Here is a 24561-nt window from a genome sequence, read left to right on the forward strand (position 1 = left end):
TTGGGCAACGAGATGGCAGCTGCCTTCGCCTAGCCCTTTGAAAACTTCTGCAGGAGGGAAAATAATTTTTCATTTGTCAAGATGTGCCCAGTGAAGTGGGCTTATTTCATTTCTGTTTCTGTGAACCTGGTATAAATCCAGGTGCTATTTTTAGACACTGTGGAGTGATCTAGAGAACACTTCTATAATGCTTTCTGGCAATCTTTTTTGGGGGTATATATTGATTCCTTTTGTTCTGAAACTTTGTGAGTGCAAAAATGAAGCCATCTTGGATGCGCAATTTTGGCTTTAAAGCAGAGATCTCTTTCAGTTCATTGCTGCATTTGTGTGGCATGGTTCTGCAGTGTTGTTAATCCAAACATATTGCTTGTTCATTGAATGGTATTCAGTAGGCATTTTCATAAAGATGCTGTGCCTTGTGTCTGTCTATTTCCAGGTCAGTTACATGGAGATCTACTGTGAGAGAGTAAGAGACTTGTTGAACCCCAAGAACAAGGGAAACCTTCGTGTTCGGGAGCATCCGCTGCTTGGGCCCTATGTGGAAGACCTGTCCAAACTTGCCGTCACTTCTTATACTGATATTGCAGACCTCATGGATGCTGGAAACAAAGCTAGGTTGGTTGCTGGCTATCATGTCATTGGCTAAGGTGGTTTTTGAAAAAGGAGTCAGTAGATGGATAGAGGAATACAAGTCTATCAGTGACACTGGCTCTGGTAGTCAGATAGAGCCTCCAGGTCCAGCAGTATACTGCCGCAGAGGGGACAGGTAGGGAAGGGATGTTGCCTCCATGCCCTGAGCTTTCCTTGTAAGCATCTGGTTGGCTACAGCTGGAAACTGGATGGCAGCCTCAGTGGGCCTTTGGTCTGATCCAGCCGGGGCTTTTCTTACATTTTTAGATGCACATGACCAGGGCCATAGTCTATGCCAGTGGAGATTGGGAATGTGTCCTGTGAAGCCTTACTTGGTATTAAAATGACCTCAGTTATGCTGCTGTTACTCAGTTATGGGGATGTGGGTGATGGCTTTGGAGAGGAGGGAGTTGGAATGAGGGAAGATGGCTTGAGCAGAGCATAGAGGTACCCCTGCTTGAAGGGCCCCGTTTGCCTTTTCTGATGCCTATGGGACTTCTCTGCATACTTTCCAGTTTTTCCATGCATTGCTGCTGAGTTCAGTGCTTGCTCTCAGCATACACAGAACAGGCGTAGTCTTGGACGAAGTCCTGCTTTCACACAAGTACGGGATTGTTTATAAGTCAGCAGCATTATGGGAAAGATGTGGCTGTTGCATAGAAGCTGCTTTTAGGCCACATTACAATTCAGGAGTGAAGGAAGTGGCACCATTTAATCATGACTCAGTCTGGCCCTTACCAGTATATGGCGAAGGGAGCTTGACTCTCGAAAGCTCACGCCCTTGAAAATCTCGTTGGTGTTTGAGGTGCCATTGGAATCGAATCTTGCTCTTTGACTGTAGGCCCACATGGCTGTCCACGGGAAACGGTCCTTACCATTGCAATCCATAAACCAAATGGTATGCTTTGCAGGGCACAGGTTGTGTTTGAAAAATTGGGGGCTCTTGAAGAGACCAGTACTGAATAAGGTGGCAATTTCTGTGGCTTGTTCTTTAAAGGGCTGAAGCTGGTAGGCTCTATGATAGCCTCTTGCATTTTAGAAAGACAATTTAAAGTTTTCCCCCCCTCCCCCCCTTTCAAAGGACGGTTGCTGCTACGAACATGAATGAAACCAGCAGTCGTTCTCATGCCGTTTTTACCATTGTTTTCACTCAGAAGAAACATGACCCAGAAACTGACCTTTCCACTGAGAAGGTAGGACATCTCAGGGTTGGGGTGTGGGAAGCAGGAGGGCCTAGTGGGGTCCTTGCAATTAATCAAACACTCCCCGGAGTGGGGAGGCATTGAGAGTGGCTTCTTTCCCATACTTTTAGAGACATAGGATTTGACTCCGTCCTAATCTGCATAGCAGAATCACCTGTTTTGTGTTAGAGTGCTTTGTTCTTTCAAACATGCCTCTTTATAACCTGAGGTGGTTTTATTTATTTATTGCATGCGTGTTTTTAGCTGGGCTCTTCCTGAGATGTGTGTAATGCAGGGAGAATACTGGGAAAGGGGGTAGAAATGAGGAGGAGTAACTCTGCAACCTAATGAGAAGCTAACTAAATTGCCCTCCCTGTGCACAGAAGCATCTGTGTTCCTGCTTGGCATGGCTTAACTAATTATTGGCTCATTAACTCTCTCTGATTCTGCATCCTCATCACAGGCCTGGCTTCGTTTGGGGGCAGTGGTACACAAACCAGATTTTAAAGTTGTGGGATGTTGATGTTAAAAGGGAACATGCTGTTAGTTGGATGGGTGGGTGGGAGATGAGATGCTTCCTGGTTTTAATGCCATTTTGGAACACACAACAGAAGAGAAACTCCAGCACTGTATATTATTGTAGGACCTGTCAGTTTGAACAGTAGAGATTTATCCCATTCTGTACAAAAGCGTAAGCAATGCATTGCTGTTCTCCAAGTTTTTCTATCCCTCTAGTGTATGTACTTTGCAAAGTGATGGAAGCACAGCTATCTTACAGGCTCTTGTTCTTTGTCCAATAATCAGAAGCACAAATCAGACCTTTGGCCAGATGACAATAGAATCAGCCCCCTTCCCCACTCCCAAACTGGAATCTTGAGCCTGGCAAATTCACAGTCTTGTGTACCATATGATGAATGCATCAAAGAAGCTTGCTGCCTTAGTATATTTTGTCTGAAGTTACTAAAATTGCATGCCTGGTTCTGGATGTGTGAGTTTGGGTTGCATTGGAGATCTTTTCTTTCACCTTGGGGTGAGTGGGACAGCAGGAGGGAGAAATGTCAGTAAGCTAGGAGGGGTTGTGAGTGCTGCTGGAAGGTTCATTATTGCCTTGGGTCCGTTTGCAAATACGGGGAATCTGTGTGCAGAGGCTTTCTGCTTGCTGATGCTGGGAGACTCTGCTTCCATGTAGAGCCCATTATATCTAATGGAGATTCTGAGGCCATGCTGGCTATCTTCCTGTTTTCAGACCTGCCTTGAACTTGGTGTGGGTCTCTTAATTTTGTTCACCTACGACAGTGCTGTGTGTTTATGGTGAAATCCTAAGGGATCGAGCAAAGTAATTGGCTCCAGTTTTAACTGAGCTTCTCTCTTCAGGTTAGTAAGATCAGCCTTGTGGATCTTGCAGGGAGCGAGAGAGCGGACTCCACGGGTGCCAAAGGGACTCGATTAAAGGTATGAGTTTCTATAGCTGGCTTTACCAGGTTGTGGGCAGCTGTTAGGAGGACACAGTTGAGAATACTGAGGGAGAGGTCTTTCCAGGGACCAGTTCATTATGTTTTTTCCCTATATAAGCATACAGTCCCTCCTAACTTGTTGTGAGAGATTAATCAGTTAACCTTTGCATTTCTTGTTCAAAACTGCCTGCCGGCCAAAGAATTGGTCCCAAATGTTACTCATAAAGTCCTATCCATACATGCGCTCTTGCTTGCTGTGTCCCACTAATGAAAAAGTGGCCCCATTTATTGATGCTTGGAGGGGTAGTATTCCTTCCCCCACAAGAGGAAATGGATAATACAGCTTGCAACCCCTGGTGTCAGCCAACTGCTGCTCTCCATAGGGTCCAGTAGTATAGGTTTTCTGTTCTGGGATGCTGTATGGTGTTTGGAAATAAGAGAGGAAGACCAAGGATATGAAACACTGGAGTCTTCAGAGCAAAAACAAATACGTACAATTTAGGCTGAACTGATACAATGAAGGAAAGAGAGATTCAGCATGTTGCTTAGAGCTAAGAGGATATCAGTGGTATTACTTTTTCCAAGCATATGTTTGTATTTGGGCAGCTTCAGCCTCAAATATCTGCTTTCCTTTCCAGGAAGGAGCAAACATCAACAAGTCTCTTACCACATTGGGAAAAGTCATTTCAGCCTTGGCAGAAGTGGTAAGTCCACACTGTTTCAATAATTCTTTTTTAAAAAGTGAAATTTCATAAGACCACTCAAGTCATCCAGAGAGAAGGTTTCTTCCAGAGTGCCCGATATGTTCATGGCATGACAATCCCTTACCTAGTCAGTCGCTTTAGCATGTTTGTAAAGGTCTTCCAAGCTGTGCAATCCTACTGATTTCTAAAAAGATAATCCTGGTAGGATTGTTAAAATAATGCCAGTTCCGAAGGGGAACTTTGTTTTTTACTTTCTGGAATGCAACTTAACCCTCTGCACTGATTTCCCCCGGTTTGAGTGCTGTTTCCGTGTTGCCCACAGTTCCTCCTTGCACTAGGACCTGGGCTCCACGTTGGCTCAGCAGCTTCCTCTTAGCGTCACTTCCCTTCTTTGCCCCCTCCCCTCACTGGGGCAGACCAAGAATCTGGTTATATGATAATGCTCATCATTATGTTATTTATTTAGAGAATATGTGGTCAAAGAACTGCTCAGAATAGCTGCCAAAAATCAGTTAAAATTACTAGAGACTCAGATGGCAGCTGTCAGTGGCCACTTCCCAGGCAGCAGCTCCTTACAGGGAACGATGGGTGAGCAGTTTGATTTCGCTCAGCCCTTGATGGCAGCTGGCCTTCTCATCCTGTGGAAAGTAGCCAGATGTAAGCCTTGTTCTAAGTGTCCAGATTTCTGAAACTCCCCTGGAGACAAGCAGAGAAAACCTCAGGAAATTGTAGAACTGTTAGCTAGCTTTCTTCTTTTGTTTTTCCTCCACTTATTTTATCACTCCTTAACAGCCAATTGTCCCTGCTGATCCCCCCCTTACAAATCTCTAAGGAGAATTAACTGCTAAATGAGCGGGGAAATCATCAAAGAGAAAGAATGGACTGGGAGAGCATTTTCTACCTGTCTCAGCCATCCGTCTGGCAGCCGTGTACTTCTCACGAGATGTGAATAATACATAGCTGGGCTCAAGCGTGCTGCTTGTGTGGGATGGCTCCCAGCCCTGGAGATTCCTGTGTGCAAGCCGGCTCCTCCTCGTCTGTCCAGCCTAGTAGAGAAGGCTGAAACTCTGCCCTTTCCACTCCTCATCTCTCCTCCGTCAATCAGGCCTTTGGTGGTTTTCACAGCTGCCCATAGGATCTGGGTTATGTGCTTTTTTGTTGGTTTTATTTAAAAAAAAAAAGTAAAGCTCTTGCTTTTGATGCCTCAGAAAGTAATGTCTCTGTCTCCCGATCAGTGGCGCCTATTTCAGTAACCTGTTCTTCCTTGCTCTACAAACTTATTTCTGTATTCTTCCTTTCTTCTTTCGATGCTTTCAAATTTAGGATAACTGCACGAGCAAGGTATGATGGAGGGGGTGAAATAGTAGTCATTGGTGACTAAATCTTGGTATTTCATAGACTCGGGTTCCATGAGGATGGGTGAAACCAGGACCAGGGATCCATGTGAAGAATTGCACTGATTTGGGGGGAGGGGGTGGGTCTAAGCCTGAGAACGAATTGTCTCTGGTGAGAATTACATTACTATGCAATGGGGCTGTCTTCTTTCAGTAAGTGGCCTGCTCCATAAAGAAGCCATAGGCTATTTAAATATATGGTTAACATTGTTCTTACATGGGAGTTTGCAGTGGTCTCTCATACAAGCATGCACACACCTGCTTAGCTTCAGCAGCGCTGCAGAATCAGGTGTTGCCAAACCACTCGCTGCACTTGAAGGAGAAGAGAATTTTAGTGTTAAAAACAACACATGTATCCCTGATCTGGACCTAACATGGTTTTTCCCTATTGTAGAAATAGAAATAACGTACTCATCTTATTGTAGCTTAAAAATAGAATGTAGTTCAGCGAAGCAACGGGAGCTTTGCTCATGGTGAGTAACCATTAGGGGCTGGACCACATAGTAGGTGGGAAATCCATGACCTGATCTCCCAATATCCTTTTGAATGTTATAGAGCAGCTCCTAGAGAGTGTGCATGTGTGCAATTAATGCTTGTGCACGGCATATCTGTGAACTCCCCTCAGTGGTGCTGGGAAAATTTTGAGAGGGGGTTAGCCCTCCGCCCACATGTATACCCATTCCTGGCTGTTTATTAACATTGGGAGAGTTGTTTTGTGGATTTCGCAAGTAATGTGTAGTTCCAGCCCTTATTTGCCAATAAAACTGTAAGACTATGCTTGTCTCTCATCGTAGCGTATATTGCTGATTGCTGGGGCTCTTGCTTTAATGCTTTGAATTCTCACAAGCAATGTACAAATGAATCTAATTGACCTAACTTTGGTTAGGCTGTAACTCTAGAAGGGACATCTGCTGGGCCCTTCGCTTCTCCTGCATGTCAGCTGGCAGCAAAGCGGCTCTGCTGTCCAGCATTCTTGTACGAGAATACACACGGCCCTTGCGGTGCGGTGGCTTGCAGAAGCTCCTTCAGATGATGGCTGTTGCCATAGAATGAGCTGTTCTCTGTTGTGAATCAGATGTGTCCCCCCCCCTTCACGACAGGCAGTATGCTTGAGTTTTTACCCATGAACAGCTCCCTCTGTGGTGATGACTGTCACATGGGATGCTTTAAAGCGGCTTCTTAGCGACCATATGCGTGCCAAGCAGGTTCTTCTTACAAATTCAGACTGAAATGCTAAAGCAGCTATTTGCAACAGCTCAATTCATATGCCCCAACCCTCAGAATATGAAACTGAACAAGGTGGGTGGGGCTGAGAGAGCCCTGAGAAAGCTGTGACTGACCCAAGGTCACCCAGCTGGCTTCAAGCAGAGGAGTGGGGAAATCAAACCTGGTTCTCCGGATTAGAGTCCTGCCACTCTTAATGACTACACCAAACTGGCGTTAGTCGTGACAGCAGGATGGGACCTCCCTGTCTGGAGGTAAGCCTCCTCTGAATACTGGGGGTTTGCTGGGGGTTTAAGCATGGGACGCTTGGCCTCTGTGTCCGAGAATGGGCCTTCCAGGGCAGCCAGTCAGCCACAGCAGGGAATAGGATGCTAGACTATATGGGTGTTGGTTCTGATCCAGCAGGGCTGCTTTAGATCAGCCACAACAGTGAGAACTTGGCCCTTGTCAGTGCTTTCAGATTGCTAGCTTATACGTGTCTAGATATTTAATTTTATTTAATTATATTAATTATATTATATTTTTACCTTGCTCTCAACCTAAGAGGTGTGTGTGTATAAACTCATTTATTATACATAAAATTCACGTATTATATTTAGCCTCTTAGTTTCTGACCCTTTTTGCAGTAATTCATTTGCATTGCCCCAATTCCTTATCTGTTTTCCCAGCAGCCTGAGAAATTCACCACCTCATGAGTGGTCAATCTCGATTGTACAGTTTGATGTCACCTGGCTATTATAAAGGCTTCTGTGTGACAGGACATGTAAGAGAGCAAGTGTGGTATATATAGTGCTTAGAATGCTGGGCTAGGACCTAGGAGACCCAGGTTCGAATCTGTACTCTGTGGTGGAAACGTGCTGGATTCCTAACCTACCTCACAGGATTGTTGTGAGGATAAAGATGGAAGGAGGGGAAGATAATAAGCTGTTTTAAGTCCCTGTTGGGGAGAAAAGTGGGATATAAATATCTAAATAAACGTTAAGGCTGAACTAGAAATACAACAGCATGGAATCTCTCGTTTATTTCACAGAATCTGAAAAGACTTCTTTTTTTCCTGAGGCCCAGCTCCTTGACCATAAACGATTATGAGGAGTTGGTTTCAGGGCCAGATTTGCTCCACAGGCTACTAGCCCAGCTTTTCAGCCAAAATATCCCAGCTGGGAATCCAGAGCCGATGTACCAGTAGTTCTCCACCTCAACGGTGCCTTAGGTTTGGCTTTCTTAACAGTGGCCGCATGGCAGGCAGTTCCTTGAATCTGAGAAGGCTGTCCAAAGGGTGTTGTGGTGGGGCTAGGGGGCGGTGCAAGGGAACGCGCTGCTGGGCATTCCCAAGCCCTTCGGCCTGCTTGCAGTAATTCTTTGGATTCTGGCCCCTGAGTCATCGTGCTGTTTTTCTCCTTCCCTCCCCTGCCCACTTGTCACTGTTTTTCACTGCAGTTTCTTTTTAGATGTCTACATCACATGCTTTAATGGCAGTTTGAGATTGTTTTTTGAAAAGTTGTCACGAAAAACTTGTGTGCAGCTTTATGCAGACCTTTTCATGAGAACCCATTCTTCATTTCTAAATGTCTATTTGCAGAGCAAGAAGAAAAAGAAGACTGATTTTATTCCATACAGGGATTCTGTGCTGACGTGGCTACTTCGGGAAAACCTAGGTATGCTGACGCGGAAAAAACTCTGCTCAAGTTTGAATTTCCAACTGCTTCTCAATTTCCTTTTGCTGTGCTACATTTTGCAGTTTATGACAATAGCCACCATCTTGGAGACATGCCCTTTGGCTTGAGGTGGGGCCTGGGCTCACTAAAAGAACATTTATTTTTCATACAGAAAGTCCCAGATTTACTCCCCAGTGCCTTCAGTTAAAAAGATCAGGTAACAGGTTCCTGAGACCCTGGAGAACCAGTGCCAATCAACGTAGACAATAGAAGTCACGTCACTGGTCCAGTATTGTCTATTCTGTGTTCATATGTAAACCCCTGTCTCCATCAGGGTTTAGCAAATCTTGGCTTTAATTTTTTTTAAAAATCCAGCTTCTAGTTGTCATGGTTCTAGAAAAAAGGTTATTGTAATGTCCAGGGCTTTTTTCCAGCTGGAACACGGTGGAACGGAGTCACATGGCTGGTGGACCTGCCCCCTGATCTCCAGACAGAGGGGAGTTTAGATTGCCCTCCACACCACTCGGCACAAAGGGCAATCTAAACTCCCCTCTGTCTGGAGATCAGGGGGCGGGGCCACCAGCTATGTGACCATTTTCGCTGAGGGCGATTTAAACTTTAAAAACCTCCCCCCTAGATCCAGCTGACCCAAAGTGACGTCATTGTGCAGTTCTGGGAGCATGCTTGCACTTTGCACACGCCCATGTGGTACCAGGGGCACTACCTCCCACCAAGAGTTGCCCCCTGTGCTGGCAACCCACTGAGTTCCACCACCTCTTTTCCCAGAAAAAAATCCCTGGTAATGTCTGTTTCATTTAGCTGTTTGCTTCTGTAATAAGCGAGCACCTAAGAACTTGCAGCTCCTTAGTCACTTGCGTGTCTAAATGCATACCTTGCTTAATAGATAAAATAAAGCATTACTTTTTTAATTGTCCCAATTTAATCTACTTTAGTGGTGGGCTTTCTATTATGCTGTCTTTTGTGGTCAGGTGTCAGATATGTGACTTGCAGAAAATCCTTGGTCCCAAGTATTAACCTGGGATTAATCCTATAATCTTTTCCTGCCTCGTAGGTGGCAACTCCAGAACTGCCATGGTGGCTGCTCTGAGTCCGGCAGATATAAACTATGATGAAACTTTAAGCACTTTAAGGTATTTCCCTGGAATGTGATATGGGAACATTGGGCTTTCTGTTTTGCACCCTGCCCCCTCGTTTGTTATGTGAAGCTTAAGTGATGAGTTACGGGAAAGCGAATCAGAAGCTGGCTTTGGTTTCCTGTCCCTAAAATTCAAGTACGGAAAGGAGAGTTACTGAGAGAGACCCACTTTAACCACTAAAGGCTTCATGCTATAGAAAGGAAGTATCTTCTGTGCTGTGTGAATTGGGCAACTGTAAGGTTTGAGAATGTGATTCCTCCCCTTAGTTTCCTCTATCTTCTTTTCTTTGTCTAGTCTATGAGTGGGGGGTCATTGGGTGATGGTTTTTGGCTTTTGTTTTGTATTTGGATATCACCCCCTCCCCCCACCCCAGAAACAAATTAACTACCACTCTATCCCAATGACTCTCTAGATATGCTGATCGGGCCAAGCAGATCAAATGCAATGCAGTTATCAATGAAGATCCCAATGCCAAACTGGTGCGGGAGCTGAAGGAAGAAGTTACACGGCTCAAAGACCTCCTTCGTGCTCAAGGACTTGGAGATATTATTGACAGTAAGTGGCTTAAAAAGATTCTAGGCCTGTCCTTGCTGTGGGTGATAAACACCTTACCTGCCCTCAGAGCTGAGCAAAAATCCAGGCGCTTCCTTAGATTTGATTGATTGATTACATTTATAGCCCTCCCTCCCTGTGAGTGGGCTCAGGTCGGGTTGAGGGCATGAGTGCTGGCAAAAGGTTCATAGATTCAGCAGTCCCACAACCCAGCAGATTTTGCTCAGACCCAGCAAATTTTGCGAAACATGGTGGGGTATAAGGAGTCAGGGCCAAACTGCCAGGTTTCGGTGGAAAGAGAGGTTCCAACTTCCTGGCCGTGGAATGTTTTCCTGCCTAGTCACAAGAATTGTAGCAGCTCCCAGGAACTGTGAGCATGTGGCCACCATTCCTTCCCTCGGTTGCTCTGGCCCAGCAGGATCCCTGGCTGTCAGTGCCAGTTGTTTCGCACCTCCTCCACTTTGCTCTCTCTTCCTTCCCAAAATAAAAGAAAAACAGAATGTAGATTCAGTTTTATGAATCCATGCCTTATGTGTCAGTTTGAATAAAGTGAATCATCTTGTCCCATCTGTAAAATTTGGATTTGCGGGGAGGGGTAGATTTAAATCCATAATCAAGTGTTTCCTCTGCGTGGGTAGTGTCTGTTCTCTAAATAATGTACTGTGGCCATAAAAAAGATGTTGGAGTACTGTGAGATTCAAACTATGCATCCCAGCATCTCCTTAGCAAAGACAAAAATGGGTGGGGCTTGGCAGAGAATGGGCTCATGTAATGCTTTCTCTGTTGTAACACGTTGAAAACACCATCATTTTAAGGTCCAATCATTAAGAGCATTTTAATTGCCAGGTAGCAATTTTCCCCAGGCCAATTTGGCTAGGGATCCTGGAGATGTTTTGTCATTTTCTGGGCATGGAGCAGGGGTCACTGGGGCAGTCGGGGAGGGGGAGGACGTAGTTGTGAATTTCCTGCACAGTGCAGGGGATTGGACTAGATGACCCTAGAGGTCCCTTCCAGCCCTATGACTCTATGATTCTAATGTCAGAGTGTTTTATCCACTTTCCCATACAGGAAAAATGGGGTCTCTCTTTCCCCACCCCCTCCATTGCAGTGGTAGGAGGCAATATAGCAAGGAGTTCCGTGGGTTCATGTCCTGTCATCTCACCCTGTAAAGTTTATAACCTGTGGTTTTAGGCCCAGTTCGTGTTTGACCTGTGCGGTGCTCTTGTTGCTCTTCTGAGGCTGAGTCTCCCACTCTTCTGGTGACATTTAAATGACAGATTCATATGCGGAATAACCCACACCAGTAATACATATTCCCCAGGCGGGCATGGCACTGATACAGGAATTGCCCTGATCCTCCCATCCCACGATTCATTCAAATGTTGCTGTGCTACCGTAACAGAAAGTAACAGCAACAGAAAGCGGCGGGGGGGGGGGGATTATGTGGTCGTTGTATATGAAGGCAATTTGCAAACTTGTTCTTACTAGGGGACTGGGGAGTGGGAGGAGGAGGAAGCTTTAAAGCCATCAAAATAAGAGAATAAACCTTTCTCTTGGGTGAATCTTTAGTTTGTGCTGGTGAATTTTCAGAAAGAATGCTAAACTTCGGTTGTTTGATTGTGGGTGCTCATTTGTCTGCCAAGGAACATTCCTGACTTAAAAAGGGTTTTTGTTTCGTTTTGTATTTAAAGGGGCATAATTGGTATGCATGATGTTTCTTCTCTCTAAAAAGAACGAAATAGAGAAAAAAGGGATCTTAAACATTAAAAAAAAAAGGTCACCTTGTTATGGTCTCTTTCAGCAAACCAGACAAGTTGCTTGTGCCCAGCTAAGAATCTATTTTTTATCAAATGCCGAGTCTTCTCTTCCCTTCTTGTGCCACTGTTGATCCTGAATATTTTTCCCTTCTTGTATCTTCGCTCTTACTTCTGCCTTCAGTTGATCCATTTGGAGATTTCTCTGGAAGTGGAGGCAAATGTGTGTACCGCATAACTAGTAACTTTTACTAACTGGCTTTTGCTAGGTCAGCTTTCAGCTGAACTTTGTGCTCTGTCCCTTGCAAGGCAATTCCAGACAGAACCGTTTTTAGTGTGGAATCTGTTATTGTTTCATGGAGCTGGATGTAGCCAATGGCTTCTGCTTTGCAGCTGGCTTTTGGCAAGGCACAACATCGAGAGCTTTTAAAGTGTTCCTGGGCTAAAAAAAAATGAGAGTAGTTATTTTTGTCTCAGTTGAGTTTAAACTACTAATTTTTGAAACCGTAACTCTGGCAGAAATGTGTGGCTTATTCGCAACAAATGGTGTATGTTTAAAAATGGAAAGTAATGGACCACTGAACAAGAATAAACAGCTTTTTGGGTTAAGACATTAGCTGCTCTGGCAACTGCAGTGGGTACGGCAATTGCCTTTTATATTTTTTAAAAAATACGATTCTATTCCTTTTTCACAAAGGTAATTGATGCCTCCAGATTTGTGTGTTTATTTCTGCCCTGAAGAAATGCGTTTTACCTTTAAATTTGGAGAAAACGAGAGTAGGGTGATGGACTCACGTAATATCCTTAGCAAGAGTGTTTCTTTCCTGACTCTGCCCTACGTTTCTTAGAAGGAAAAAGTTGACATCAAACAGATTTAAAACTTGAATGGCCTTTTCTGTAAACGAACCTCAACTGCTCTCCGTGTGAGCTTGAAATCAGAAGTTGAGGCAGGTCAGATGAATTAGATTGCCTATGGTTGGGACTGCAGCTTCAGTGCCCTCTCTAGCTCCGTGCTCCTCTTGCTGATGAGCAAAACCAGAATATATTATGCAAAAGGAGAGCGATGTTAAACATACATCAGCCAAATGTATACAGAGGGCAGAAATCAGCCTTACTTTGGCACAATGTTTGGGTTGACTGGGAGCAGAATGCTGGCTTTTAGCTGACTATGTGTGACTCTGAAGGGAGCTGGGTGGAGAACTCTTAGCTAATTTTCGGACTTCCTTGCCTGGCCACTAAAAAGTGCTCACTGTGGGCAGCTAGCCAAGTGGCTGTTTGCAGGCCTGCCATAAAGATGGAAGGCAGCTGTCCTGATTAGATTCTGATTGGACAGCAGAGGCGGTGGTGTTCCCGGAGTTGAAGGGATGGAGCACATGGACTTTCAGGATCTGTTTAGTTTCCGCCTTGCCTATTAACCCTACTGTTCCTACCCAAAACAAGACAAATAATGAAAGAGATCTGTCTGGAATATCCTTGAACTTGGGTAACTGGTGGTGCGAGTCTCAGCTGTGTTTCTGCTTTGAGCCTTTTTCTTATGCTGCTTCCAGCTTGTTGAGCTTAAGCCTGCCCTCAGTGTGAGCTACTGCAATGTATCAGAGAGAGAAGTATGCATGGTGCAGAAGCAAAGGTCTGTGCAGCAAACTGGGGAAACAGCAATTGCAAGTTCGACCTTCCCTCTGAATGCATGAGCTTTCAACCGGACGTCCAATAAACTCCGTTCTCTCTCTCTGCCTGCTTGGTGCATCCTGGCAAATTCCTTATTACCTAATATCTTTTCTCTGTTCCCGCTCCTGTTTCTGTGTTTGTGGATGGCAGTTTTCAAACAAACTCAAAACATGTGACATTCTACGGACTGATGAATTTGTTGCCTTCCAAAGTCCTATAGGCACTGCAGGGCAAGTTGGCTAGAGTTGAACAAGCAATGGTAAACTTTTGTGGGCAGGTGTAAGGGAGCCCAAAAGGGCTTGTATTGATTGGAGAAATTGTCTGTCTTGTCTTCCAGTGGTGACGTCTTCAGGCATCTTTCACAAAGCATGAACACAAATTTTTATCCAGTATTTTTTTTTAAAAAAAGGATCTTTGATGTGTTTTTGTACTGAGATCAGCTAGTCCTAAATTAAATCTGCAAGGTATTCTTTCGAAAGGTGAACTGAGCCCTATGTATTCTGCATCTTTTGATGTACAAATAGCCTGAAAAATAAAAGCAGTTTATGAACTCTTTTTTGCCTCTCTGTCAAGGTTGTAGACAGATGCCTTAAATAGAACCCAGCCCAACTGCTTGAGCTTACAGACCACTTTCAGTCCATCTCATTGTTGGAACATGTGGTTACTTGTCCTGGGCTACTTTCACAGGTGCCCAGTTTTCTCCTTCAGATCACACCAATCCAGTGTCCTGATGAGCAGACAATTTTTGTTTGGGCAGTAGCGAAGAGCTGATGGGTAAATTTAAGGTCTGTCCATCAGAAACTTTACAGAAGTTCTTTGTATTACTGCAGTGTTTACTTACTCGGTTTGCTACCTCCACCCCATCCCCTTCTCACACAACTCATGGACAAGGCACCTTACAACTGCAAGTCACCTCTATTTTTTAAAACAGTAAAAAAATCAATGTCAAATACTTCATAGTTCCAGAAAACCAGTTATCATAGTAAAAAAAGACGATGCCTCAGAGCAGGACAAAATAAAAAATATTAACTTTTCTGAACGGAGAAGTGCTGCGTAGGAGGTGACCATTTCATAACTGGGCTTGACCCTACTGGTTGCCAACCTCTTTTCTGAGTAAGAGCAGCCCCTGCCAAATTCTTAGTGCACAGGGACATTCATTAAAGGAAATGTTTCAGAACTGCCATCTTGTGGTATTAATCCTGCCTCGGTTGCTGCTTACGTGCTGTCCTCTCACACTGGTGTTTCCTTCCTGTGTTTCCTCCGTCCCTGTATTTTTCTGCTCCTTTCTCCCTTGATCTGTCCCCTTGCCCCTCCCATTTTTGCCTTCCCTCCCTGTGTCTTTCTCTCCCAGATCTGAAAGATTTTCAGAACAATAAGCACAGATACTTGCTAGCATCAGAGAATCAACGTCCTGGCCATTTTTCCACAGCGTCCATGGGCTCCCTCACTGCATCCCCATCTTCCTGCTCTCTCAGTAGTCAGGTGGGCTTAACGTCTGTCTCCAGCATCCAAGAAAGAATCATGTCCACTCCTGGAGGCGAGGAAGCCATCGAACGTTTGAAGGTATGTAACTTTTAAGAGCTTTCCCCCGTATTCCTTATGTGCAGGTAGGAACTGGGGTAGTTAAGGAATGTGTTTTGCATTGTAATTCTTATTCACACCCCTTAGTTACGATTGATGACAATTAATACTTGTGCAATGAGCAGGTGTGGGATTTGGCTGTGCCGTGCCTTCCACTTCAAAGCACAGAGATCCTACTGCTTCGTTGAGGATCTTGCTCAGGTGCACTGAGTGTAGGTGAGTTGGCTGGTCTTCCTTTGGGTAGAGGCCTCCAACTCGAAGCCTCTTGAGCTTCAGGCTAGGCTTGCAGAGGTTTCAAGCAGGGATCTGCATTCAGGGCTTTGCTTCAAAGGGCCAAGGTTTGGAGCATTTCCCCATGATTAATATCTGTTACATTTCCAGGCTTATTGTGCTGAGGCTCTGGTAGTGGGTTTTCACTTGATTACAGTTAATAGGTTGCTCTAAACAGCATGTCAGAAAGACCTTGTAGGCCTTTCATTCTGTTTAGGAAGAAATAAGCATCTTCCCCTTCTCCATGAGCTGTGTATGCAACTCATGCTTAATTGTAGTTGTGTGTGTTTTCTATGGCTCACTGACAGATCACATATTGGAATCAGAAAGCCCAGGATCAATCCCTGACATTTCCTGTTCAGAGGACCTCATTTAGCGGGTGTTGAGAGACCTCTCTGTGTCTCAGACCTCAGAGAATGGCTGCCATTTGGTTTAAAGTGCCTCTGTGATGTAGTATTTTTAGATGAGTAGCCGTGTTGGCCTGTACTAGAACAGGAGGGTTCGAGTCCAATGAGATTTTCAGGGTGTAAGCTTTCAAGAGGCAGAGCACTTTTTAGTGAGGCTGATGGACTTCCTCTCCATGAGGCTGAATGTGGTGCCATCCATGAGAATAGTTTTAGGTGTCGTAGTTGTGCCTGATGTGGACTGGCGAGGCTCAGGTTCAAATCCTCGCACTTCTAGGAAGCTCACTGGAATGACATTGGACCAGTTGTGCATGCTTTCTCTGCCTGACCTGCCTTGTAGTGTTGTTATGAGGCCACATTGGCGGAGGGGAACTGTCTGCTGCGCTGAGCTCCTTGGAAGAATGGCTGAATAAAAAAAGTAATAAAAGTTGGCAGCCCTGAGCCGAGGGCAGACCAAGGGTCTCCCCTTGGTAAAAGGCAGCTGCGTATGTTCATCCAGCTCATCTCTGACAAACCTGTTGGAGCTGTCTTCTGCAACAATCCATTTTGCCAAATCCTTAAGGCCACAGGCTTCAAGCCTGTTCAGTTATGCCACTCTTGATATTTAATTAACACAGCAGCATGACATTAATCCTGCTGCACATGTACCAGAGTTTCAGCAACTGCAGCTTTGCAAAGTGCAGGGTGCTTAAATACTGAGCAGATGGGGAATATCTGGTAACTATGCTCTCTAGTTTAGTTCTTGCTGTGGGAATGGTCCTTGTACGTTGGGCTGGGACTTTTTGCATACTGGGACTAGTGGATGCAAAATTATAAACAGATGAATGCAGACTTGCTTTCTTAATGTTGTTTTTTTGGTAATGGCAAACCAAAGTTTTTTTCCAGAACTTTCCACACTCGGTTTGCATCTGGTTTTAAAGCCCACCATAGCCTGAATTTCCAACTTGGCAAAAGTTGCTGTCAGAATAATCAGTTTTCTTTTTCAGGTTTGTAGCCCTGGCTTTAATGGACTCGAGTGCTTGCTAGTGGGAGTTAGAGATTGAATGTCTGCTGTTGGAGAAAGCGGTCAGAGTCGCTTTGCACCCAGAAATGTTCAAGGGCAGGGTTTATGTACTTACTAGTGGCTAGAATGATGTTCCATCCAGCACCAGCAAAATAAATTGCATTGGTAACAGGTTTCTGGCAAATCCTAACCGCTGCGTGGAACAATCGACTAGTTCCATCACAGCGGTAACCCAAAAATATTTCTCGCTGTCCCAAGCCGGCGCTGTGAAGTGGGGCTCTTCTGAAGCTTCCTTGGCATTCCTCTGGAGAATAGGATGAGGGTGGCTGCAGAGGCTCCCTGGGCTTTTCCAAGGCCTATTTGGGTGACCTTTGTCAGGTCTGTGTCTCTTAGCTGCAGTTCCCTTTCTGGAAAACAAGGAAACCAATGCCTGTCTTTTCAGTAGACGAACAAGAGGTTTGCAATCCATCTGGCACTCTACTGGTGCTAAGGTAACACATGATCGTCTTCGTCCTTCTGTGCAGCCCCACATTGGGACTGCGCAGGCGCAGGCCAGCCGCGGAAAAGATTTTTCTAGCTTCCAGAGATGTGAAGGGGACGTTCGGATCCACCGCGCATGCGCGCCGGTGTTCCCGCCAATTTTGAATGCATATATATCCGAACGTCCCCGGCATTCCCTCAGTTCCTTTTTCGCCGCCGTACGAAAAGGTTCTATTATCTAGCGTTTATCCTCTCAGCGTCTCTTCGGAGTTTTGGATTGTGATCTTCTGGTCGGTATTTTTTCCCCTTGTCGGTGGGAGATACCGTTCATTATGTCCCAAACTTCCTTGTTTAAGAAGTGTCTTAAGTGCGGCACTAAAATGACGCACTCGGACGGCCATGAGCTCTGCCTCATCTGCCTGGGCGAGGGGCATGTTGTCGAGCGCTGCTCCATCTGTATGTCCTTCACCCCGAAGGCAAGGAGTGATCGGAAGGCCAGGCTCCGTGCCTTTTTGTGGGATGCTAACCTTCTCCCCCCCAAGCCATCCGGCTCTTCGGGAGATAGATCCCGCTCCGCCGCTCCGTCGCCGGCGCCGTCTCGTAAGTCGCCAGAGCAGCTCCCCGCGGAACCGACGGGGCAACCCGTTCCGGAGGCCCGACCTGACTCCGGTTCCGGGGATCGTCCTTCCGACCGGAAGGCCAAGAAGCGTTCCGCATCCAAGCCGAAGTCCTCCTCCAAGCCCTCGGCCGCAGAGGCTGCTTCGGAACCCCAGCCCAAGAAGGCCAAGGCGAAATCGAGGGCCAAGGGCCGTGCTTTATCCCCGGCTCCGACTGTGCGACCTGGTACTCCATCTGGACCGGTCCTGATCCCTGACGATGTGGTGAGTCTCCACACCCCGTCTCCTCCCTGCACGCCTCCTCCGTCGGTTCCCGAGGAATTCGTGTCGTTCCCATCTTTCGCGGAACCGTTCCAGTCATTCGAACGCTCCCTGCCTTCCGCCCCGGCGCCTTCGGAGGCCTCCGTTCCATTGCCGTCTACCTCGTCGGTTCCGGTGCCTCTTCGCTGGCCCGCCCCGGTGCCTGCTCCTCTGCCCCCTTGCCAGCCTGTCGCGGGGATTGGGAACATGACCTCCTGGCAGGATTTTGTGGCGTGGTTCCAGCAGTCGCTGCCCTTCCTGCAGCACCCTTCGGTTCCGGTGGTTTCCGTTCCGGCTCAGCCAGTCGGGCTCCCGGCATCCGCTCCTCCACCTCCTGGCTTGCCTCTGCGACCGTCGGTTCCGGCGACTTGTCCGTCGGCCCCGAGCGCTCACCGGTCCTCGGTTCCGACACAAACCTCGCCGGAGTTTTCAGATTCCGAGGATGAGGAAGGTCTGGCGTCACCGTCGGAGTGTTCTTCAGATGCGGCCTCTGATCCTTCCCCGGATGACACCGTGGGTGGGCCCCGTTCATCGTCTCCGAATGACGACTACAGGCTGTTCTCCGAGCAGATGGTGCGGATGGCTGCCGCGCTGGAGATAGACGTCTCCTCCACGACCTCCAAGCCCAAGAGTAAGCTACTGGAGGCTCTGTATTCCGGGTCCCCCGCGTCGGTGGCGTCTCCCCCTGTGGAGGATTTTGTTGACAGCGCTCTCGCGCTCTGGCAAACACCGGCGTCCGTGTCCGCGACGGCAAAGAAGGTAGAGAGGTACTACCGTTTAAAGCAGGATGATTGCCCGTACCTCTTCAGTCATCCGAAACCCTCCTCAATCGTGGCTGAGGAGGGTCAGGCTCGGTTCCGTTCCGGTTCCTCGTCGGCCCCGGCGGACCGAGAAGGCAGGAAGCTGGATGGCATGGGCAGGAAACTCTACTCGTCCGCGTCTTTGGGGTTCCGTATTGCCAACTTCCAGGCCATTATGGGGTCCTACAATCTGTTCCTCTGGAAACGGCTGTCCTCTTACCTCTCCGATCTCCCCGAGGATCGCCGCCACTTGGTGAAGGCCCTTCAAGCAGAGGCCATACGGCTGTCAAAACAGCAGATGACAGCGGGCAAGGATGCTGCCGACTCCGCGGCGCGCTCGATGGCGACTTCGGTGGTCCTGCGTCGACACGCCTGGCTCCGGTCCACTGCCCTGCCGCCTGAAAAGAAGGCGAAAGTGGAGGATTTCCCCTTCGAGGGGCCCCAGCTCTTCTCGGAGAAGACGGATGAATCCCTCTCCCTGATGAAAAAGAATCAGCAGACGGCCAAGTCCCTCGGAGTCGCCCCCTCGGTTCAGTCATCGGGTCCGAGGTATCGTTATGGTCGGTTCCGATCCTACCAGGCCCCTTACCAACCTTACCAGCAGCGTCAAGGGCGCTTCTTCTCGGGCCAGTCCTACGGTCACCGATCCTATTCAGCCCAGCAGCGTCATTCTTCCCGGCGCTCCGGCCGGTCCAAGGGCAGGCAACAGCCTTCTTCACCCAAGCCTTCGACCTCGGTGCAGAAGCCCTCGGTCTTCTGACTAAGCCTGAACGCTCCCCTGTTGGCCTCCAAGGACGCCTCCTCTGCTGCCCAGTTTCTGGACAGGCTTCGGCCTTTTTTGCCCTGTTGGCAACGTGTTACTTCTGACACTTGGGTCCTGTCCATTGTGGCCCATGGTTACAAGTTAATGTTTACAGATGCACCTCCTCTCTCTCTCCCTCCCCATTGTTCTCCATGTTGTGATGTTATGTTGCACAATAATGTTATAGAGTTGGTTAACAAAGGTGCTGTCCGGGTGGTCAATGTCGCTGCTTCCCCGTGGGGATTTTACTCGAGGTACTTCCTTGTGGATAAGAAGGATGGAGGTTCCCGGCCCATTTTGGACCTTAGGGGCCTCAACAGCTATTTAAAGGTTGAGAAGTTTCGGATGCTGACCCTGGCACGGGTCATGGAGCTCCTAGAGGTGGGCGTCTGGTTAGCTATTCTAGACTTGAAAGACGCCTACTTCCACATCTCCATCTTTGAGGGCCACAGGAAGTATCTGCGGTTTGCCTATGGGGATTCTGTATATGAATATACGGTGTTGCCTTTTGGGCTGGCCTCTGCGCCCAGGGTCTTTACGAAGTGCATGGCCACTGTGGTGGCATACCTACGGTCCAGAGGGTGCTTTATCTACCCGTACCTGGATGATTGGCTCCTAGTGGGATCCTCAGCTGACTCTCTCCAGGGCCATATTGCCCTCACTTTGTCTGTACTGGCTGAGTTGGGCTTGGTGGTTAATAGGGATAAGTCCATCCTTACTCCGGGCACAGCCATTAGGTTTATTGGGGTTCATCTAGACTCACCACGGGGCAGAGCCTACCTGCCTCCAGATCGCCTGACCAGGCTTTCTTCCTTAGCCCGTCATTTCCTGCATAACCGTTACCAGACTGCCCTTTTGATCCAAACGTTATTGGGCCTTATGGCCTCCTCCACTGGGGTGGTTTTCTTTGCACGCCTGCATATGAGGCCTCTGCAAAACTGGTTCGTCCGGAGGTACAACCCCCTCACTATGGGCCAGCATCAGAAGTTCTCCATTCCCAGGGTGGTGCTGCGCTCTCTGGCCTGGTGGACTGTCCCTGGAAACCTGTCTGAGGGTTGTCCTTTCGGCCCCTTCCTAGCTGAGGTCACAGTTTATACCGATGCCTCCAACTTGGGATGGGGGGGGCGCTGTGGACAGCTTTCGGCTCAGGGCATCTGGTCCCCATCTGAGGCATCCATGCATATCAACCTTCTTGAGCTTCGGGCGATCCGTTACTCCCTCGCTTCTTTTGCAGATGCCGTTCGGAACAGGAAGATTCAGGTCCTGTCGGACAATACCACGGCCTGCTACTATCTCAACAAGCAGGGGGGAACGGTCTCGCTCAAGCTCTGCAAGGAGGCAACGACTCTATGGAATTGGGCCGTGGCCAACAACGTCCTTCCCAGGGCCGTGCACATTGCCGGGGAGCTCAACGCCTCGGCAGATGCGCTGAGCAGGGTGTTTCTGCCTCAGCACGAGTGGTCCCTAAACAGGGTCTACCTCGACCAGGTTTTCCGCACATGGGGCACGCCTTTGGTCGACCTCTTCGCCACTGCCCACAACAAACAGGCCCCGCTGTTCTGCTCCCGGGCCGGCATTGGCCGCCACTCCCTAGGGGATGCCTTCCAAATACCTTGGTCCCCAGGGCTCTTTTATGCCTTCCCGCCCTTTCCGCTCCTGTACAAGGTTCTTTCCAGGGTCAGGGCCTACCGAACCCGCTGTATCCTCGTTGCCCCTCGGTGGCCTCGCCAGGATTGGTTCCCCCTTTTGCTCTCCCTGTCCCAGGGGCGATGCCTCCCCCTGCCTCACGCCCCGGACCTCTTAACCAGGGACGGGGTGTGGCATCACGATGTGGCTGTACTGAATCTGGCTGCCTGGCTTCTGGGCAACCGGGAATGAACCTCTCTTCTGGGGTGCTTGGGGTGATCTTGAATGCCCGGAAACCGTCCACCAGGTTGTCCTACCAGAGGAAGTGGTCACGTTTTTCCCGGTGGTTGGCCCCAAAGGGGGTTTCTCCCTTTAGTTGCCCGCTCCCTGTCATCCTGGACTACCTCCTGGATCTCTGCTCCCAGGGCCTTGCGTTTTCCAGTATTAAGGTCCACATGGCTGCAATCTCTGCCTTCCATGAGCAGATTGATGGGAAGACCGTTTTTACTCACTGGCTTTCCAAGCAGTTTCTGAAGGGCCTGTTCAAGACCTTCCCTCCTAGGGCCCATCCCATTCCACAATGGAGTCTCTCCCTGGTTCTCTCCAAACTGATGCTCCAGCCCTTTGAACCTCTATCTTCCTGCCCCCTGCCTTTGCTCACTCAGAAGGTGGCTTTCCTGGTGGCAATCACGTCCTCTAGGCGTGTTGGGGAGCTGTCTGCCCTGCGGTGTGACCCTCCCTTTCTGCAGTTTTTCCCTGGTACTGTCATGCTCCACACTAGCATGGAGTTTCTGCCTAAGGTAGTCTCAAGATTTCACCTACAGCAAAAGGTGTTCCTCCCTTCCTTTTTTCCAACGCCCTCATCCCCAGGGGAACGAGCACTACACACATTGGATGTAAAGCGTGCTTTATTGTTTTATTTGCACCGCACCAAATGTTTCAGGAAGTCTCCTGCCCTGTTTGTGTGTTACTCTGGCCCTCGCAAGGGCTCACCTGCTTCTGCCCAGTCCATCTCTCGCTGGATTGTGTCTACGATTAAACTTTGCTATCGGCATGCTGGAGTCCAGTGTCCCTTGTTGGTTACCGCTCATTCCACTCGAGCGCAGGCTGCTTCTGCTGCCTTCCTGCGGGGAGTGCCGCTCCAGGACGTCTGCCAAGCTGCGACATGGTCCTCTGCAGACACTTTCATCCGGCATTACTCTGTGGATGTGCATGCACGACGTGACTCGGCTGTTGGCACAGCTGTCCTACAGTCCTTGTTCAAGTAGACACTCACACCCGCCCCCATTGGTGAGATGCTAGTTACTCTCCCAATGTGGGGCTGCACAGAAGGACGAAGACGATAAACAGGGTTTCTCACCTGTAACTGTTGATCGTCGAGTCTCTTCTGTGCAGACACACATTCCCTCCCGCCTGCCCCGCTGTGAGTGTTTCGTTAATTTAGTTTCTCCGGCGGCTCAGGTGAACTGAGGGAATGCCGGGGACGTTCGGATATATATGCATTCAAAATTGGCGGGAACACCGGCGCGCATGCGCGGTGGATCCGAACGTCCCCTTCACATCTCTGGAAGCTAGAAAAATCTTTTCCGCGGCTGGCCTGCGCCTGCGCAGTCCCAATGTGTGTCTGCACAGAAGAGACTCGACGATCAACAGTTACAGGTGAGAAACCCTGTTTTTTTTATGTTAGTCACAATATGCGGTCTTTCCCTAACTGTTGGATTGGCTCGGATTTTTTAAGTCGTAGTTGCAAAGGCCTATACCCCAGAGATTAAAATGTGAAGCAGACAGAATATTCCCACTATAAGCAAGACAATAGGAGCTTTGTTCTAAATGTGTGCTGAACGGAACGGCATCAGAAGGCCACAACAGTGAAAGACCTGTCTGTCCCTTTGCCAAAGCGTTCCTCTGCTCTCCTCCCCCATGGTTAGGCATTTGAGGCCGCAGGCTGGTTATTTAGTGAATCCCACCCCCCATCCCCATCCCTCCTGCTTCCCAGAGGCTGCTTGAAATGTGTGTGTAGGGGATGTTCGGCTTGAGCACACACTACATATCTTCCTATTCTAAACCCCCCTCCCTGGATGCAATAGACATAGAGATGACGGTGTTGTCTCTGCGGTCGCCTGATGCTCTGACATGAAAGGATGCTTGCAGACTGGACGTGAAAACAGTCTTGGAGTCTGGGCTAGACTGGTGTGTCTTCCCCCTCCTCATCAGCATTCAAGGCACCACTTCCAGGTTTACAAGAGAGGGAGACTGAGAGAGAACAGTTGGGCAAGGCAGTATTTTCTGACGAGTTTAGTGATTTTGCTTATCATGGGTTTCCCAGCTAGAGGCAAATGGAGCTGGGAAAATACTGTTGTTCTCCCCAGTCACAGTAGAGATTTTGTAGCTTCTCACACTACAGTCTGTATTTCCTGCCAAAAGCCTAGAGACTTCCTTTTACACAGGCACATTCCTCCTGGCTCTCTTAGCTTCTGCTATGCCACGTCGACCATTATTAAACACATCCTACGTCTGCTTTGCCCAGACTTGGATTGCCCAAGAAAGCCCTGAGATCTCAGAAGCTAAGCAGAGTTGACCTTGTAATCAGGAAGGAGACCAGAGAAGACCAGGGTCACTATGCAGAGGCAGGCAATGGCAAACCACCTGTGTTAGTCTCTTGCCTTGACAAGCCCAGCAGGGGTTTTGGCTGTGACTTGACGGCATTTCCCTCCACCACCACGTCTGCTTTAGATGGCAGAGAAACCACCCTGTCGTGTATCAGTTCAGAAGGGTATCAAGAGTGGGAGAAACGTTCTTCTCTCCCTCGCCTCCAGTTGCTGAGGAACAAATGGTTGTTTGTGCAAGTCGTGCTGCCGGAGTTAAAAAGAAATGTCTTCAGCAAAATTCTCCTGGGGAAGGAGCTCTTAGCATCTGGATGACCGGGTGCTTCTAAAAGGATCTGAGTGGCATGGCCTGCCCAGCATCTTACGGATTACTGAGGATCCTTGGGGCCATTTGGCTGCTAGTGCGAGATGGGTTTGGCCTGCGTGAGAGTTCAGCATCGATGACCTCTGAAATCAAAGTCTGGCAGACTGTCCGAGTAAGCACAGCTGAATTGAGGGGAAATGCTTCCGGACTTCCTCGGTGCAGTGAAGGGTGGATGAGTGGCATCTGGCTCAGCTGGCAGTGAATCCTCTTGTCCCCAGAACAGAGATGAGTTGGTCAGAGGGAAACAAGCAGAGGAAGAAACCCAAGATACACTTTATCCCAGTGAAAGGCTGCAAGCAGCTGCCCTGGTCCAAAGGAAAAACCCACAAGTACAGGCC

General features: G+C 48.2%; 1 protein-coding gene across 2 annotated transcripts in view; it reads left to right on the plus strand.

Moving 5' to 3' along the window:
- KIF1B (kinesin family member 1B) overlaps nucleotides 1-24561 on the plus strand; it is a 133428-nt gene that overhangs the window by 48291 nt on the left and 60576 nt on the right. For both annotated transcript variants that reach the window (XM_055001134.1, XM_055001135.1), the window contains exons 6-13: nucleotides 437-615; nucleotides 1712-1823; nucleotides 3186-3263; nucleotides 3904-3969; nucleotides 8167-8242; nucleotides 9315-9393; nucleotides 9812-9954; nucleotides 14800-14933. In XM_055001134.1, the coding sequence (XP_054857109.1) occupies nucleotides 437-615; nucleotides 1712-1823; nucleotides 3186-3263; nucleotides 3904-3969; nucleotides 8167-8242; nucleotides 9315-9393; nucleotides 9812-9954; nucleotides 14800-14933 (867 nt within the window). The remainder of the gene's footprint in view (nucleotides 1-436; nucleotides 616-1711; nucleotides 1824-3185; nucleotides 3264-3903; nucleotides 3970-8166; nucleotides 8243-9314; nucleotides 9394-9811; nucleotides 9955-14799; nucleotides 14934-24561) is intronic.

Source organism: Eublepharis macularius, chromosome 17 (assembly GCF_028583425.1).
Source record: "Eublepharis macularius isolate TG4126 chromosome 17, MPM_Emac_v1.0, whole genome shotgun sequence".
Taxonomy (NCBI): Eukaryota; Metazoa; Chordata; class Lepidosauria; order Squamata; family Eublepharidae; genus Eublepharis; species Eublepharis macularius.